The sequence below is a fragment of the Prosopis cineraria genome, unplaced genomic scaffold (assembly GCF_029017545.1).
Source record: "Prosopis cineraria cultivar Desert tree isolate PC_DT_omini unplaced genomic scaffold, ASM2901754v1 PC9, whole genome shotgun sequence".
Lineage (NCBI taxonomy): Eukaryota > Viridiplantae > Streptophyta > Magnoliopsida > Fabales > Fabaceae > Prosopis > Prosopis cineraria.
The window spans coordinates 26,554,301-26,572,216 of record NW_026555340.1 but is presented as its reverse complement, the minus strand read 5'-3'; the positions used below and the strand labels follow the sequence as shown (position 1 = coordinate 26,572,216).

At 33.2% G+C, this 17,916-nt stretch overlaps 3 protein-coding genes across 3 annotated transcripts; 2 read left to right on the top strand and 1 right to left on the bottom strand.

Annotated features, from left to right (window-relative positions):
• Nucleotides 1-1,135: 1,135 nt before the first annotated feature.
• On the top strand, nt 1,136-3,820 carry LOC129319293 (methyl-CpG-binding domain-containing protein 11-like). The gene is made up of 3 exons (XM_054964312.1): nt 1,136-1,200; nt 1,330-1,422; nt 2,711-3,820. The coding sequence occupies exons 2-3, from the start codon at nt 1,336-1,338 to the stop codon at nt 3,317-3,319; spliced, it is 696 nt and encodes a 231-aa protein (XP_054820287.1). The 5' UTR covers nt 1,136-1,200; nt 1,330-1,335; the 3' UTR covers nt 3,320-3,820.
• A 164-nt stretch (nt 3,821-3,984) lies between these two features.
• LOC129319294 (thylakoid lumenal 16.5 kDa protein, chloroplastic-like) lies at nt 3,985-6,047 on the bottom strand. The gene is made up of 4 exons (XM_054964313.1): nt 5,523-6,047; nt 5,030-5,169; nt 4,424-4,496; nt 3,985-4,212 (listed from the first exon to the last, which is right to left on the bottom strand). The coding sequence occupies exons 1-4, from the start codon at nt 5,890-5,892 to the stop codon at nt 4,103-4,105; spliced, it is 693 nt and encodes a 230-aa protein (XP_054820288.1). The 5' UTR covers nt 5,893-6,047; the 3' UTR covers nt 3,985-4,102.
• A 5,754-nt stretch (nt 6,048-11,801) lies between these two features.
• Nucleotides 11,802-16,195, top strand: LOC129319862 (glucan endo-1,3-beta-glucosidase 14-like). Its single transcript, XM_054964952.1, has 4 exons — nt 11,802-11,973; nt 12,120-12,416; nt 12,948-13,978; nt 15,896-16,195. Exons 2-4 carry the CDS (start codon nt 12,311-12,313, stop codon nt 15,977-15,979), a joined length of 1,221 nt encoding a protein of 406 aa, XP_054820927.1. The 5' UTR covers nt 11,802-11,973; nt 12,120-12,310; the 3' UTR covers nt 15,980-16,195.
• Nucleotides 16,196-17,916: the final 1,721 nt, after the last annotated feature.

Here is a 17,916-nt window from a genome sequence, read left to right as displayed (position 1 = left end):
GTCTCGATCTATACGGTTAGTCACCCCCATGGATGGAAACTAGCACATTTTTCTTGTAGATGTTGGAATGATGGAATCTGTGATGACTTCCTTAAATGGATATTTGAGCACTGTTGGATGAAAAATAGCAAGTACATGAGATATCTCAAATTATGGCATCAAAATTGCGATTTGCGGTGATGAGGTGGAAGATTTTTTGGTTAATTCATTTTCATTCCAGAAGGACGAGAAGAATTACCCTGGCTCCCTTCCCTCCAAATTCCTTTAAGCTGTGCAAACAGTCCTGTCATGGACGTCCACTTCTCAAATGCACTGGCAGAAGACATAAAAGGCCTTAGACAATGTTTGTCTGAAGAGGAGTCGAGAGATTCAGGTCAAACAAATTAAAGAAAAGAAAAGAGAAAAGCAGAGGAGTCGAGAAACTGTTTGATTGGATAAGTTGGAAAGGATGGGAGGCAAAATTTTTCTCCTCCCTCCCCTACCATTGTCTTTTTATTTTATTTTTATTTTTAATATAAAAAATATTTTTTAGACTAAAAATAGAAAAATAATGCATTTTTATACAAATACATTTTATACATTTAAAAAAATAAAAAGAATTGAAATAACATAGTCGCATATTTATCAAATTTTAATTATAATTAGTTTCTCCCCCCTTCTATTTTGAATAAACAACAATAAACTTAACTCTTCTAAAGTTGAGATTATGAATTTTTTTATATTTTTATTTATTTTATTTTTTACAGAAACATGCTTTTTTTAAAAAATAAATTTCATGAAATTTACGGGATTCTTAATTTTAAAGTATCTATTTCCAATTATAATAATGATTAAAATTCCACTTATCTTCCATCACCATCTTAACCATCCTTTTTATCATCCAAAATTCATTGGTGAACTCCAGCAGGTGGAACAGTGGAAATGCAAATTTTAATTTTGGGAACGCCAAAACACGTTCACTTTTAATATTGTCAACATCTTATCTCTCTCACAAGTTCTTCAAACAAAATAACGTCGCCAAATGAAATCTAGGGGACACGTGGCAGCATAAGAGAGCGCTGTGACCCCCCTCTGCTCAGTTCTATTCTTCTCTTCGTTATTTATTTATTCATCATCCGTTTTTCATCATCCCCAACTTCTTCGTCTCTCTCGTACCCAGATACCTCCAAGACTCAATTCACTGAAAAAGGAAATTATAAAGCAAGTGTTTTTCCTTTGAAGTTTGAACCCGTGGCTATTTCCTAATTTCCTTTTTGGGTTAAGAGAAGGAGATTTTTAGTCTCGTCTGTGTATTTCATGTTTTGTGAAAATTTCCATCTGAATTTGTAGGTGAAAATGGCGAGCTCAGTGGAAAAGGAGAGTTTAGCGGGAGAGGAACCTCTCTCCGTGGAACTTCCTGCTCCTCCTGGTTGGAAGAAGAAGGTCCACTTCTATCTCTCTGTCTTTCTACTTGGGCCTGTTTCGATTTGACAATTCTTTTATACGGAGATTGACATTTCTAGTTATAATTTGTTGTGATTGTGTTCTAGTTCTTGCTTCGACGTTAAATTCTGACGTGGGTTTGTTTTTATTTTTGCGAGTTTCGGTCTTTCAAGGCGTAATTTGACGCTTTGCTCTCTGGACCTGAGCTAGGGCATCTTTGCATTTGCTTAACTCGTCTTAAATAATGAATACTTATGCTTAGAAATTCACGTTGAAGCTTTAGGGTTTTCGAGTAATGAATTCTGAAAATTATCCTGCTGCTGTGTGATTGTAATCCATTAGGGTTTTCTAGACCTTCCAAAAAATTCCTACCACAGGGAAAATCTGGCGCATCAAGTCATTAAATATTGTTTTTACGATCTTTTTTGTTCTTCACTCTACCAGCTAGTTGTTTAGACCAAAATACTGAAAACATTCAGTGATGCTGTTGCTTAAGCAGATGATGTCCTTTAAACTGGTGAGGTTGGAGTCCAGGATTATTGTTAATTGGTAAGTCCAAGACTCATGACTCATGAGAGCCTGGACCCCTCAGTTTATTGGAAAAATCTAGTATTTCACTTACAGTTAGTGGGACTCAATATGTCAGTTTAATGTGATCTCGTGATGATCAATGTAATAACCCACGCTTAAATTGGAGATTGTACCCCTTAATTGATCTGAATTATACTTTGTCTTGTATTCATAGGCATTCCGTATCAGATATGCATTCTTTTTTGGGGAACATTATGGGCCTTGGTCTATGTTGTTGACTTTAATGCTTGTCTTCTAATTTTTGGTTCCTCCTCATCATTTCCCAAGTAGAGCCTCTGAATGGAAGGATTAAGGAGGGAATGAAAGCCTTCTGACTGGACAAGGTTAATATGGCTCCATGTTATTATTTTCCTGAGGTTGAATACTGAATTTGCTAGATTGCAATAGTCCATATGATGTTTGGAGCAGTCAGTAGTTATGAGTTAGTGGGGAATCATCCTGCCATATCTATAGGAAGACTTCATTAACATGAATTGGAGAAAGAAAGACTGAAAAGACAGAAAGAAAGAAAGAAATGATGTATGGATATTGTATAGAACTTGAGATACAGATACTTTTGTTTTATTCAAACCCTCCACCTAAGCCACTTCCAAAAAAAAAAAAGGCGTGTGCTCCCCGCCCTAAACCATTTTATCAAGCATTCTGCTGGTGATTTTGTAAACCGGATGGTTTATAATTAATTTGTGGCCTTTTGCAGTTCTTCCCAAAAAAAGGTGGAACCCCGAAGAAAAATGAGATTGTATTCACTGCCCCAACGGGAGAGGAGATTAATAACAAGAAGCAGCTGGAGCAGTATTTGAAAGCGCACCCTGGTGGCCCAGCTTTATTGGAATTTGATTGGGGCACGGGTGAGACCCCAAGAAGATCAGCAAGGATCAGCGAGAAAGCCAAGGTGGTTTCTGCAGTAGAAACTGAACCCCCAAAGAAGCGCAGCAGAAAATCATCAGCTTCGAAGAAAGATGCTTTCCATGAAGAGAAGAAGGAGACAACAGATGTGCATATGCAAGAAACTGATGAACCAAAGGAAGATACAGTAGTTGAAAAGGTTGCTGTGGACGAAAATCAAGATGAGAATAGAGAAGAGGGTACAAATGTCAAAGAAGAACCCATTCATCCTGAGGGGGGTAAATCTGAAGGACATGTTAATAGCTTTAATGATGAGGACGTGTCCAAGACTACTGGTGGAGAGCTTCCGAGCCTGAATATAACCTTAGTGGGAAAGATGCTGAGGCTTCTGGGAATAAAGATGAGAAGAGTGAGGGAACAAAACAGGAAGAGAAAACTGAGCAACCTGAGGATAAGATGAAGAAAGAGGTGGGATCTGAGGTGCTGAAGAACCTTGAAACAGACAATATAATGAGAAAAAGGTTGAAGTTGAAGGAGAGCTTAAAGATAACTACAGACCCGAGGAAAAGGAAGGAACAAAAGAAAGCAATGAAGGATGTCACAAGGGCAAGAGGTAAGCAAGAAGGGTGAAGCAGAGGTCACTGATAACGGCACCAATGGGACTGGTACGGGTGAGGTTGGAGCCCTGAGGAACGAATAAGATTAAGAAGCTTCGGCTTCACCTCTCTCATTCTGACCCCCTAAGATCTGTCTTAAGATGACTGCAGCTTTTGTTGTTATTTATCTAATTGTTCATTGAAACAATCACATACAATTATAGAGTAGGCCTATAATGTACCATCCTTCGGTGTATTAGTGAGATGTGTAGCGATTAGTTCCTGTGTAACATTAAGTTGTTTCCTGTAATGTGATAAGAACCTATGACCATGTGAGACCCTAAATACTCCGTTTACTTTTACAATTCCAGCTTGCTATCCTCAGCGTCTAATATCTCACAATCTGTATGATTAGTCACCGCCATAGACCAAAGTTACCACATTTTTCTAGCAGATGTTGGAAACTGGGATGGCTTCCTCAAATGGGTATTTTTGTACTGTTAGAAGTTAGAACAACAATAGCAAACACTTTAGATCTCAAATTATGGCCTCAAAATTGCAATTCGCAGTCATCGGGTGGAAGATTGGATGATTTATCAATATTCATTCCAGAAAGGCGAGAAGATATAACTCGGGCTTCTTTCCCTTCAAAGTCCCTTAAGCTGGGCAAACAGTCCTGTCATGGACGTCCACTTCTCAAATGCACTGGCCGAAGACACAAAGGCGAGTTTGGAAGACTCAACATCGTTCTTGGCAACTACAAAAATGTAACGTAGGAAAGAAATCTCAGTGTGCGACCGTTTGATGTATACAATCCAAATAATTTTTTTTTAAAAAAAGAAAGGAGCTCCGGAAGGAATGCTTCCTAAGAGGTAAAAATCAGGTTGATTTCTATAAATTTCAGCATATCTTTTTTCTTGTATGAACTTGATTATTGGTATAATATCATAAAGGTAGATGCGACCCACCTGATGAAATCAGAGATGCTAGTGAAGAATTGAATATATCCACCTCGTCTTTCTCTTCGGGACTGGAGCTCAGCTGCATCATTTTTATCCAGAAAATGTCATTAAACCTCCTGAGGCGGGAGGGGAAAGACAAAAACAGAACAAGATAAAACCCACCAACTTTCAAATAAAGATTATATAACCAAATATCAATATACAATCTAATTTATTGGCAAGTCATGAATAATACTTCTTCAGTCCTTCTTATAAGTTATTTTTACTAATTTTATCAATACCAATGTAAAAAAAGTATAAGGACTAAAAGTGTATAGAATTTCAAATGTGTCCCTATATGATAAATTTAAAAAGTAATGTTATGTTATTTTTTCTTTCTTATAAAGGATAATTTTAAAAATATTTTTTAAATATTACTTAAAAAACCGCACAGTGACTTATGAATGAGACCAAATAAACCTTTTAAAATGTGATTTATAAATGTGATCGAGGGAGTATATTTTATTCACCCAATCAATACCAATACTTGGAAAAGGTGTTTAGTTATTTCCAAATTCTAATTCATTTATATCAGTCCCTTGCTAATGCAGTCATTTTGGACAGTAGATTCACCTTGTTAAAGGCTACATTGGCCTTTTGGACCCAGTCTGTATTAGTGCTTCCCCCAAGAACAGAACCGGCGGTTGCCAGATCATTATTTTCAATGGCTTGGCCAACTTTGCTTAGATTGTACACCAGATCCTGAAGATATTCTGCATATCCATTTCAATTTTGAGCAGTTCAGACGTCAGACATTTTAATAACATGTCCCCTGAATCTGATATATCAGTTCAAAAGAAGGCTTCTTTAGTGAAGTCATCCAGAGGACAACTTACCAGTGTTTGTACTTAGTTCTGGCGAAGATAATGCTTTTCATTCAATTTGATGCGGACCTCAAAACTTACATTGTAATGAAAATGGAGATATCACATGGTAAGACATATCAAACTATACATTGGACCAGCCCATCAATGAATAAAGAGGTAAGAGGGTTTCTACATTCACTTAAAAGTTAAAAATGAAAGACAGATCAAGAGAAAAATCATGTGCGATGGAGGGATTTGACCTTTTTCTTTGGTGGATGAACTGATCACACCTTGCCTCTCAAGTCTCTTCTTTCTGTCCCTCTTCACTTTTTCCAAGAGCTCCTCATCATCGTCTGCCTCCAGTATAGCTGCATTCGCGTCAGAGCTTCCCTTACCAGCAAGTGAAAGTACGAAGTTAGTGAGGAAGCTGAGAGATAGGATTCTTTTGGTGACAACAGGACGATGTAATACCGCCGGGAGGTTCACTGATTTGCAGAGAATGGTTTGCCTCTTGAAATTGCATTTTAAGGGGTAACCATATGCTAACAAAGAAGAGGGTGAGGAAGAAGATGATGGCGATGATGGCGAAAGAATGGGATTTGCTGCGGTGGGGAGAAAATTTGTTGCCATCTCTCTTTCTCTCTGGGTTTTTTTTTTTTTTCTGGGAATTATTGAGAAGTCATGGTCATTTTGGAACTTTTTGAAGATAAGGTTACTGGATTCTGTAATCTGATCCAGTCATTTTTGAAGGTGCTGGTGGGTATTGCACTCTCTCTCTCTCTCTCTCTCGCTCGCTCGCTCGCTGTTGTAGACTAGTAGTTTTTATGCTGAAACGCAACCACGGCCACTATCGCCCATGGTGAAAGACCAAACCATGTCAACGAATAATGGGGGACTTTCCTTCTTACTTTTATGTGGGCCAACGAACAAGGGGGCTTTTTTTTTTTTTTTCTCCCGAAAGGCAACCATGACAAATGATATTATATCCAAATATTATATATCAAAATTAATTGTAATTTAAAATGAAGATTTTTAAAAAAATATCTAAATATCTATTATATATATCAAAATCAATGATAAATTTAAAGTCACTATTTTTTAAAAATATCCAAACACTCTTATATGTACCAAAATCAAATTATGAACCCAAAATCATAGTTACTCCCTCCGTTCAAAAATGTTGAACATTTTTTATTGAATCTCACTCCTAGTAAAATAGTTACCTGCTTTTAAACTAACTTTTTTTTATATTTACCTATACTAAATATCTTATAATAAATATAAAATTACTATAAATAAGGGTACTTTAAAAAAAGTAATAATTATACCTCGAAAAACTAAAAATGTCTTATATTTTTAATATCAAACTCTTTAAAAAATACTTATATTTTTGAATGGGGAGTATCTCATAAGCTATTATTACTTTTTTTAATTTGAATTTTAAAAATTTATCCAAAAATTATATTTTTGGATTCATAATTGATTTTAGCATCTAGAGATGTGTTTGAATATTTTCAAAAAAATTATGATTTTGATTTCATAATTATTTTTGTCATGGATAATGTGTGTTTAGATATTTTTAAAAATTTTAAATTCATAATTAACTTCAATATGCAATTGACGTGTTTAAATATATTTTCATAAAATTATAATTTTAATTTTTATAATTAATTATTACACTTATCCAAACAGATACAAAAGTGATAATAACTTCCATCACTTGTGTTATAATTGGCATAGAGACTTTTGCAGATGTAACTTATATTATAAAAACAAACTAAAAATAGCTCAATATTTATTTTATTATATTTTACATTATGACTGATATATTATATTTGTGAATGATATATTATTGTGTCTCAATAATAAACCACTTGTAGATTTTCAAAATTTCAATAATAAACCCCTTATATGTTAATAATAAATATTTGTATATTAATGTGAACAAGCTACACTTTTAAATTTTCAAAAATTTGGTTAATAGTTTTTAGGCACAAGATTTTTTTGGTCAGTGGGTGAATTTATCCATAGTTTATATTACTAAAATTCATTAAAAATTGTTTCATTTTCAATTTTTGCTTCTAAGAAATACTTTCTCTGGCTCTGATATATGCTCTAATTTTCACATTGCTTTTATCTCTAAATGAAAGTCCTGATATAGATTTCTAGGCATAATTAATAGTGATGCTTGTTTCAAAAATACCTCTTGTAAAAAACATAAATTTTCATCTTTCTACACCCTGCTAAAATAATTATTGCCTAGCGAAGTCTTACAAAATTGTCAAGATTTTGGACTATAAAACTCTTTTTACGGTATGTTTACATATCATTTTGAAGGCACAAACCTAAACCTTTCCAAGCCCAATTTGTATTCAATGCTTGTTTGGCCAGCTTTTATTAAATTGGGTTCTGCTCATCAAACCTGAATCTCCTCAACGCAGGTAAAGATTACTTTTACTAGACTTTTACCAATATCACTTTCTATTGCTGACATCCAAACTTGCACTTAAAACTGACTCTATCAATCACAAGAAGTATTTATTATACGTGAATCATAACTCATAAATGAAGTCCACTGCTCTGTTTCTAATTATTTGGAATACAAATAATATAAAGTAAATAGGGCCATGACCCAATTGATAGCCAGCAGATCAGAAAGGCGACTTTTTTATGCCCATCTCTGTGAGAGGTTCAGCTTTTGATGACGAAACTACATGAGAAAGCAGATTCTGTTTCCTATTCAGAACAAGACACACGTCCTTCCTTTGCCTTTGCTTTAATCCTGTATTTATATTAATATTAAGGAGAATACAATTATTTGTCTCTATAATTTTATTTAATTTTATTTGTAATTTCTGTAATTGTTTATTTTTGGTTCTTATAGAGATTGAAATTATTGAGAACACTGAATCTATAAAGGCTTAAGGAACAAAATTAAAACTATAAAAATTAAAAGTACTGAAAAAACCTAAAAATTAAAAAAAAATCTAATAAAATTATAAAGATAGTTGATGTTGATTATATTTTCTGTTAATGTTATCACCAAAGTGCTTTCCTTTATGGACCTCTCTCAATTCTTAAAGCAATCAACTTGAGAGTGGGATTTTCTTTTTCAAGCATACATAATACACACTCCTTCTAATCCTGTACTTTTTATAAAAGTTTTTGTTTTAATTTTACCTGACAGGTGATGTAATATTCTCTAATAATTCGATATTTTTTTCTTCAATTTTATTAATCAATCATTTTGAAAATTGTAAAAAATGATAATCCCTCCGTTAAAAAATATAAGTTATTTTATTAAGGTAGTTATCCACTTTTAAACTAATCATATCTTTTTATATTTATCCTTATTAAATATCTTACTATAAAGTCATTATCAATAGAAGTATATTTAAAAAATAATAATAATTATATCTTAAAAGATTAAAATTATCTTACATTTTTTAACATTCAATTCCTTAAAAAATACTTTATATTTTTAAACAGAGAGAGTAGATGGCAGCAACCTTTCAGCAGAGGTGATGAGATTTGACTTTGATTATTATTATTTTGATAAATTTAAGAATATAATTTTTTTCTTAAAATATATAAAAAATTCTAAAGATATCTTACAATAATATTAATAACCAACAAAAGTTTTTGTTAACTAGATTTCCTATCCCAGACTAATCCTAACCCCCTATTATGTAATATCAATATTATTAACAGTGACTTCATAAATATCTTAAAAATATTTTTAACATATTTATTTAATATAATTATATATTAAAAAACTCAAATTTAGAATTTTAGGATAAATTAATTTAATTTTTTTAACTAGTTGAATCAATCCCTCCTGGACCGATGTATCATTCAATCTTTAAGTGCCCATTTCTCGGTTTCTTAATCAATATACTCTTTTTGCACCCTTCCCCTTCCCATTGCTTTCGTTATCTCCTTCACTCTTTCAGCTTTATCTTCTTTAATTTACTTTTTGAAAATCTCGTAAATTCTTTTATGTTCACTAAACCACTATACTTACATACTATATGTATTCAATGATGCAAAAGAGCTTTAACACATTCCGTCATAGACATATAATATTATCCAAACAGCTTATGTATTAAGTTATCACTATCACCACTTACTATGCGGTCACTTTTTTGTATGTGAACGCGTGTTGTTGTTTTTTTTTTAAGTACGGAGTGAAAATTAAATATTGGCCCTTCTCTTACGCTTTAATCATGCTCATGTGTTGAGCTGTGAATGGTACAGACAGAGAGTATGATACAGGGTTAATAATCATCATGTTAATTATTTAAAATTAAAATTAGAGAAATGGTTTCCCTGCAAATGATTAGAAGCACTGTTTACCATTTGCAGAAAGCGTTAATTAGAACTTCAAGTAAAAATGTTTACGTTAAAATATGGTGAGTTTTAAAATTATTTGAAAAAATAATTTTAGATATAAAAATAAGTTAAAAGAAGTACGGTGAGATGTTATTAGCATGAAGTATGAACACAGGTGCATGATAAAAAAAAAGTTGGGATAAATAATCATTGAGACAGTGAACAAATCATGATGTGTCACGTCTGAGCTGGAAAAGTAAACGTTTACGTTGACTAACGCTCCTTCGCGGCTGGCGCAGTGTCTGTTCACGTACACGAACCTGGATCCAATCCATGTTTTTACCAATTTCTAAATCCACAGTGGCGATACGTTATTCAAAAGTTTTATATACATATGCAAAAAGTTGAAAATTTTCTGAATACTACAGTTTTTTGATAAAGTAATAACAACATCCAAAATTTTAAAATCAAAATTTTTTGATAAAAAACTTTAAGAAATTTCTTGAAAGTCTCACTTGATCTGAACATAAGGTATTAAATATTTTTTATAATCATTTTCCTAACTATACATCTACTTTACTTACTACTCTCTTTAGAAGAATGATGGATTAAAATTTTAATTGTCATTATTAATATATTTATATATAATGTATAATTTTGTAAAAGATTAAAATTTTATCTAACATTTTTAAAAAATTGCAAAGTACTTACCCACACCCTATATTATGGATTGAGGAACTAGGAAGTATTTATTTGGGTAAAACAACTAGAAAATTTTAAATACTATTGTCAGGAATGATTAAAAATTATGAATTTCAGAAATAAGTTATATTATTCATAATTCATAATTGGTATAATTGTAATAAATTTATATTTTATTTCACAGTTGATCTAATTGATCAATGTTTAATTTCGTTGAAATCATTATAATATTAAAATTAGAAAAAAAAATACTTGAACTTCCTTTCCATTTTATTTTAATTACACATACATTGCTCTGCTTTTTTAAACTTGGGCTAAGAATAGCTAAAAAACACAAACAATTTTACTAGTTTTAATATTTCATTTCCATCCACCCAATTATTAGTTGATCACTAAGTCACATATGTTAGGCTAAAATATCTCTATTTAAATATAAATGTTATTAAAAATTCATTCAAATTACACAAAAATAAAATCATGCATATTTTTATTTAAATTTAAATTTTTTATCTTTGTAAACCTATTTATTTCTTGGCTGAAATAATATTTCAAACACACAAGTAAAAAATTTTAATTTGATAAATTACTCAATATAATTTTTTTTATTTTTATTTAAATTTTGTTAATTTTAACATAATTTTTAAAACATCAACATATTTAATTATTTAAAGTTTTTTAAAATTTGAGAGAGTAGATAGTTATATTATAAGGTCAAATTAATAATTTTAAAATTTTTGATATAATTACAAATAAAAAATTAAGTATTTTAAAATCTCTAATGGAATATTGCAAATAGTGTTAAAAAATGGATTAACTTGTATATTTTGAAAATAGAAAAGAAGTTTATGTAATTTTAACAAGCCGGAAGGATGCCATTATATTTTAGGGAGAATTACTTTAATGTCTGACTCGACAAAATTAATTACTTTTGAGTTCATTAACTATGCTTAAAAGAATTGTAACACATATCTTAATTAATTGTTTTGGTCAACTAAGGCGGCACTTGTGGTCTTAATCCTTCAAAAAATCTGAACATTAACCAGGAAGTTCCCCCCCCCCTCAAGCGATGTTTTTCCGTACAAATTTGTAGCCAGTCCTAGAATGATGTTTTTCCTCACATATCCTAGCTAATTATTAATTCAAAATTTTAACTTGTAAATATAAACTCATGACTTGCAAATGGGATAGAATAAATTAATTCTTATTTAGACCTGACTGTAATTTTCTTTTGAAACCCATTTTGTGCCCATATCATGATTAAAAATATATTAACCATTTAATTGATCTTATAGTTTTAGCATAGTCATAAATTTTCAAATTTTAATGATTTAATCTGTCAGTTCCTACAAAGTTTCAGAATTCAAATTATAAAAACTACTTATTACTCCACACCCAATGCTTGACAAAGCGATCAAATGCCATGCGAAACCTATATTATAACTGACCACCTGCACCCATTAGTCGGTCTGTAACACTTGCGGTGAGAATATCGACAATCAAACAGTTGCTGACCTAATGATTTCCTAATTCATTCCACTTTCATTCATCCAGTCGCTTCCTATTTCTTTGTCATATTTCCATTTAGGTTCCTTAGCAGCCTACCCTTTACTGACCCGCGATTCAAAAACCAGTGCACTGCGGAATTTCACGCAATTTTTTTTTAAATGCTGATATAAAGTGTGAAGTCTCGCCCACTGTCTCTTCCCTTTCCCCCTATCAACATTCGCATTCCATAGAATCGTTGCTGAAGTTCCCTGCTTTGGTTGCTCTTCTGCTTCAATTCATTGTTTAAACTGAGAAAGATCGTTTCTTTGATGTTGAAGGTGGGAGAGAGGAAGCGAATGGAGTAATGGAAGCGGCGAATCTCTAGTTCTTACGACAGCAAACGCAAGGGAATCTTCGTCTTATGGCATGGCATGCCTGTGGAAGAAGAAGAAACAGTGCATAGAAGCCGTTTTGAATCTCGACTCTGACCTTGTGTTGACCCGCTCCACCAGTCCACATACGGCTCTCGATGGAAAATTGTGTCGCCTTCCGCTGTTTTCTTTTCCGGGCGATGACAAGTTTGCGATTGTTTGGCTCTTTCCTTCTGATGTTATTTGTCGTCTTCGCTCAAATTGGTACTTTCTTGCTTTTCTTTTTCGGTTTCAAAGCTTGTAATTGAATTGAAGTTGTTTGGAGTTTTGCTGAGTTTTTCCCCTTTATGTATCGACATCTTTGATTCTTGTGTTGTTGGGGCGGTAGTTTTCACTGAAATTTCGCCTTAGATCGCGAGTAAGTTCTTGTTCATAGTGCTTCTTTGCCAGTTTGATTTCCTTTTTAAATTCCGATAAGCGTGTTTACTTCCTTCACCTGTGACCAGTGACCACCGTTTCTTACTATTGATTATTACTTGAATTCTATCGATCATAGTTCCTATTATAATTCTCTTCCCTTTTCTGAGTATTTAAATTTGAATTGAAGGTGTCAAAAGGGTGAAACTGTTAGTTGATTCCTGTCCTGTGCATCCCCTAGTTTCTAATTTTGCTCATTAATATGCTAGTTCTCTTATTGTCTTAAGCCAACTGACATTGAGTATACTCGTTCCCTGATGTGTGATAATATATGGCCGGGGCATCATCTTAACAGAATTGTCCTCTGCTTGTTTTCAGCACCCAATACTGTGCAAGGATTTACTGGAACTTATGGTATCAATTATGGGAGAATTGCAAACAATATTCCCTCACCAGATGAAGTTGTTACACTTCTCAGAGCTGCAAAAATAAGAAATGTTAGAATTTATGATGCTGATCATACTGTTCTCAATGCCTTCAGTAAAACTGGTCTTGAACTTGTAATTGGACTTCCCAATGGACAGCTGCAAGACATGAGTTCCAACCCGGACCACGCCTTGAACTGGGTGAAGGAAAATGTACAGGCGTTTCTTCCTGATACACGTATTCGGGGGATTGCTGTGGGAAATGAGGTTTTTGCTTCTGACTTTAATTTGTGGGGAGCTCTTCTGGGTGCTGCAAAGAATATATACAATGCTACCCAAAAACTCAATCTGGATAGTCCAATTCAGATTTCTACTGCACACTCATCTGCTGTGTTCAAGAACTCCTACCCTCCCTCCTCTTGTAAATTTGCAGATAATATTAATCAGTATATGAAGCCACTGCTGGAGTTCTTCTCCCAAATTGGCTCTCCTTTTTGTTTAAATGCTTACCCCTTCCTGGCCTACACGTATGATCCAGAGAATATTGATTTAAATTATGCGCTTTTCCAGCCATCGAAGGGAATATATGACCCTAAGTATCGTTTGCATTATGATAATATGCTTGATGCTCAGATAGATGCAGCTTATGCAGCTTTGGAAGATGCTGGATTTGATAAAATGGAAGTCATAATTACTGAGACAGGGTGGGCCTCACATGGAGATGAAACTGAACCTGCAGCAACTCCAATTAATGCGAGGACGTATAACTATAACCTGCGTAAAAGACTTGCTAAGAAGAAAGGAACCCCGCATAGGCCAAAAAATGTTGTGAAGGCTTACATTTTTGCTCTTTTCAACGAGAATCAGAAGCCGGGGGCAGGTTCTGAGAAGAATTATGGACTTTTCAAGGCTGATGGGAGCATATCATATGACATTGGATTTCATGGACTTAACGCTGGAGATTCGTCTCTTTTGTCCATCAAGGTACGATATTTCTTATGAACTGTTTCCATCATCATCCTCCTGATTGTCTTATATATTTTAGGTTTAATGCTGAAAATTTCACTTGATAATGTGTTGAACTGTTGTTTGATTTGAAGCTAAGTTAAAAGTTCTCATAGGAAAAGTAGAGTAAATAAAACAAGGTAATCTGTGTACATTTCCGTGCTGCACTTATTCTTCTTTTTCTTACTTCTTTTATGGTTTTGGGAAGTAGATTTTTTTTTTTTTTTTTGGGGAGGAGGTGGTAGATGGAGAGTTAGGACCGGCTGATGCTTTTTCATAAAAATGGATAAATCTATGAGATGATAATGTAGCTTTTTCAATAGTTTTGATTAGCACATTCTAAACTCTTCTGATTCATGATAAGAGACTAACTTTGAAAAATTTGACTTGTACAAAGTGATTGCACTATTTGTGTTTGGAAACTAGATGGGGGTTCGGCATTTTGCAGATGTAACCTAAATAAGGCTAAAAGAAAATTGATAGTGTTAGAGAAAAGAGAAGTTTAAGAGATCTAATGCGCCAATCGGCTATCTTAGGATATCCCTGACCAGCTGATATTCGTCATATGTGGAATTAAAACATTATGCTGCACGTTGCCAGATATAGATTTCATTTGGCATTTTGTGTTGCGGGCTCTTTCCTTTTGGCTTTATAATGAGATGGAAAGCTCTGATGTATTTATTCAGTCAAACAACTCCACCTAAACAAGACTGATAAGGTGAGATTTCCACAAAAACAGTGAGAAAATAACAAAGAATCAAGAAAAAACAAAACAAAAGGGCTCCCTGGCTTTGGAGAGACAACAGTCTCTTCTTTTTCTTTGGATAGCTCCTTGTTCTTTCTACTCAAGGTCCGTTGTTCAATGTAATTGGGCTCATCATGATGTCCAAAGATGGGTATCAGTTTTGAAAGATAGGACCTGTGATTTAATATGACTGATATGATATTGCTCTAAATATGCTTAATTCTCCTTGATTCATTGTATATTTACACATTCTCTTTTTACAAAACCATCTATAGAAGCACATATTACTTGGTCTTATCACTCAAAGGCTTTCCACCTACTGACCACTGTATAAGAAACAGAGTAAAAATGCACGGATTTCACTGGTCTTTCACATGTTCACACACACGCTCATAATCCATTTGGGGAACTTGGAAGAATGTTGAGAAAACATGGCCTTTTAATTTTCAGAGCCAAACCTGTTCAATGCGTGGATATACTAGAGTTTTTAAGTTAATTTTGTTACATCTGTCTTAAATAAGGCTTAAGGAAAAAGGAAATGTCTATTAGTTTTTCTATATTTCTTGATCCCATTTGTTTTCCACCTCCTCTACCACCTTTTTAGCCGGACAACCACCATGACTCCTTGTTCCTCAGTCTAATGTTCCAATTGTTTTCTGCATACAATCCCTGCGATTAATTCTCTCCTTTTCATTTCCTGCATCACGGTATGTTAGAATATCGACATCTTAATAAAGTGGTCAGTCTGAAATTGTGAGACAGCATTGAAAGTGGGAAGAAATATTTATGAAAAGAGTCCCAACACTGGCTTGAAATTTGAAGCATATACCTTAAGAAAATAAACTAACGTCCAATTGCTGAAGGATGCTGTCTCTTAAAAATGCACTTTATCTTTTTACAGATGATATTCTTCTTTTTTTTCAACTTCACTATATCAACTGATATATGTTTCAATCAAGGGATAGGTGGCAGGTTGCTCCCAGTTTATATGGTGATAAAAAGACTCATGTTTCTTAATCAATTGAGGATTCATCATGCATACACAGTTCATGCAGTTTTAATTTTTCATCAACTGGTATACATATATATATATATATATGCATCCTCTTCATGCTATATTTATTGGTTTCTCTTTGCTTTCTCATTGGCAGAATATTTATGCTCAAGGTTTGTCTAGATCCTACGCCAGGGTATTATTTCTCTCAACTTTGGTACTCCTCCTGTTCTGGAGTTAGAGATCTAACAGCATCAACCTCTCTCTCTCTCTCATCTCTCACGATAATAAACGGGTTTTGGGGGTTCGGCTGGTTTTTATTCCACCCTGCAGATCAAAATCATACCATCTTATGTAATTGATTGTATTTCATAAAGTAATTTCTAGCAATGAAGAATTTTGTTCCTACTCATGAAATCTGTAATTATTTTTCTGTTGAGAAAATTTTCCTTCTTAATTTTCTTACTTCTCGTATAGTTCATCAGTTTTAATTGCATTTCAAATGATATTAGTGCATGGATAACTATTCAACCGTGATGCTTTATAATGAATAGATGGTCTGTTGCCTTCTCGTACATGACCAAATCAGAAAGTTTTGTCAGCCAGATTCAGATTTTTTTTTTCAATTATTATTCATTTTCAAGATGATATGAGTATGTCCTTAAATTTTTGTTGTTTTAGGCAAAACTCTTAATCTTAATGGCATATATATATTGGCTGAAGCTGTCATGTCTTTAAAAGGTCTGTGACCTGTGCATTGATTCAATTACAATAAGCAATTTGCTTAACAAAGGTAGGACCCAAATTCAGGAACGTTGTACTAGAGTCTTATGTTTTAAAGCTATATGGATTTGTTGAGTTTGAATTATTGCAAGTAACAAAATGCCATGTTTTCACCCCCAAGAGTTCTGGTCTTTTAGCAAAGTCCTATAAACGTAGATTGAGGTTTTATATTGAATATCAAGTCAAGTTCTTTAACTAGTTCCTATATTTAAGACATTTGGAAAGATGTCACAAGATTTTTGGAAATCAGACAAGCTGAGATCCACTTCAAGTTGTTGGTTAATAAATGCGTTGAACACAATTAAATGCAAGTTTCTATTCGAACAATCTGCATATAAAAGCAAATATGAAGTCCAAGACACCTCAAGTTCTAGAAGTACTGGTTCAGATTATAACTCAACTCTCTCACGGCACTGATGTCATGCATTTGTTACAAATCAGGCAATATGATAATTTCCACTTATTATCCCGAAAAAATGTAGTTTTCGTGTGTATGTGTGACAATATATTCTGAAAGCGAAATTATTGGCAGGAGCACAACTGTACAAGTCGTAAGGATACAATTGTGGACATATACGTCTGTTTAAAAATTGATGTGCCAACCAGTGGAAGTTGTTGTGACCTATCAAAAAATGTGAATTAATGTTAAATTGTATTGTGGAAAGCTTTTTTGAAGTTATGGCTGCGCGAACAAAATACAAGAGATAATTACGTGGACAGGCCACCATTTTCCAACATTGACTTTAAAGGCGTACTCCATCACATTTTGGTTTTCCTCTATCTTGGCCTTTCCTGCTCGCCCCTTAAAGATTTAAATCACATCTTCCAATTTCACAGGTAATTAATTAAAGTAAAACTCTTTATCCATCCCTCTTACAGTATCTACTATTACAATATATCTCTAATCACTCTATCAAAATTAAAAAGAGATAATTAAATCGTTGACTTTATGTAAAAGTGAAATAAATTTGTTTTTTTTTATTCCATTATCATTTATCTTAAAAAACTTGAAGGTATTACCGTTACTAGCCTAAAGTAATTTAAACCACCGCTGTGTGGCATCATTTTTACCAATGGTAGCTTCACAGATATTTTAGGATGCTTTTGGTACTTTTATTTAATGAGCTGTATGTATTGAACCTAAAATCCTATTATTTAATTTTACTATCCTTGTGTAATGCATTACATATACTCAAATCTGTGAATGCGTGGGTATTGAGAATTTGAGATTGCTGTTTGTCAATGAATACTATAATTAAAAAACTATGTAATACTTTTTCAGTAGGTTTTCAATTGAAACTTGATAATTTTATTTAGTAAAAATATGACGATTGATATCATTAACAACCCTTAAAAAAAATTACTAAAGTGGAATTCTTCCGTTGAACTTGTGAA

What these genes read in the sequence shown, in the direction of transcription:
- LOC129319294 (XM_054964313.1), bottom strand. Translation starts at nt 5,892, where the DNA reads ATGGCAACAAATTTTCTCCCCACCGCAGCAAATCCCATTCTTTCGCCA. An exon ending in TTCATCCACCAAAGAAAAAG is followed by an intron (nt 5,170 to 5,522) that starts GTCAAATCCCTC and finishes ATGGATATGCAG; the next exon opens with AATATCTTCAGGATCTGGTG. An exon ending in AGCATCTCTGATTTCATCAG is followed by an intron (nt 4,213 to 4,423) that starts GTGGGTCGCATC and finishes ACATTTTTGTAG; the next exon opens with TTGCCAAGAACGATGTTGAG.
- LOC129319293 (XM_054964312.1), top strand. Translation starts at nt 1,336, where the DNA reads ATGGCGAGCTCAGTGGAAAAGGAGAGTTTAGCGGGAGAGGAACCTCTC. An exon ending in CTCCTGGTTGGAAGAAGAAG is followed by an intron (nt 1,423 to 2,710) that starts GTCCACTTCTAT and finishes GGCCTTTTGCAG; the next exon opens with TTCTTCCCAAAAAAAGGTGG.
- LOC129319862 (XM_054964952.1), top strand. Translation starts at nt 12,311, where the DNA reads ATGGAAAATTGTGTCGCCTTCCGCTGTTTTCTTTTCCGGGCGATGACA. An exon ending in TGTCGTCTTCGCTCAAATTG is followed by an intron (nt 12,417 to 12,947) that starts GTACTTTCTTGC and finishes GCTTGTTTTCAG; the next exon opens with CACCCAATACTGTGCAAGGA. An exon ending in CGTCTCTTTTGTCCATCAAG is followed by an intron (nt 13,979 to 15,895) that starts GTACGATATTTC and finishes TCTCATTGGCAG; the next exon opens with AATATTTATGCTCAAGGTTT.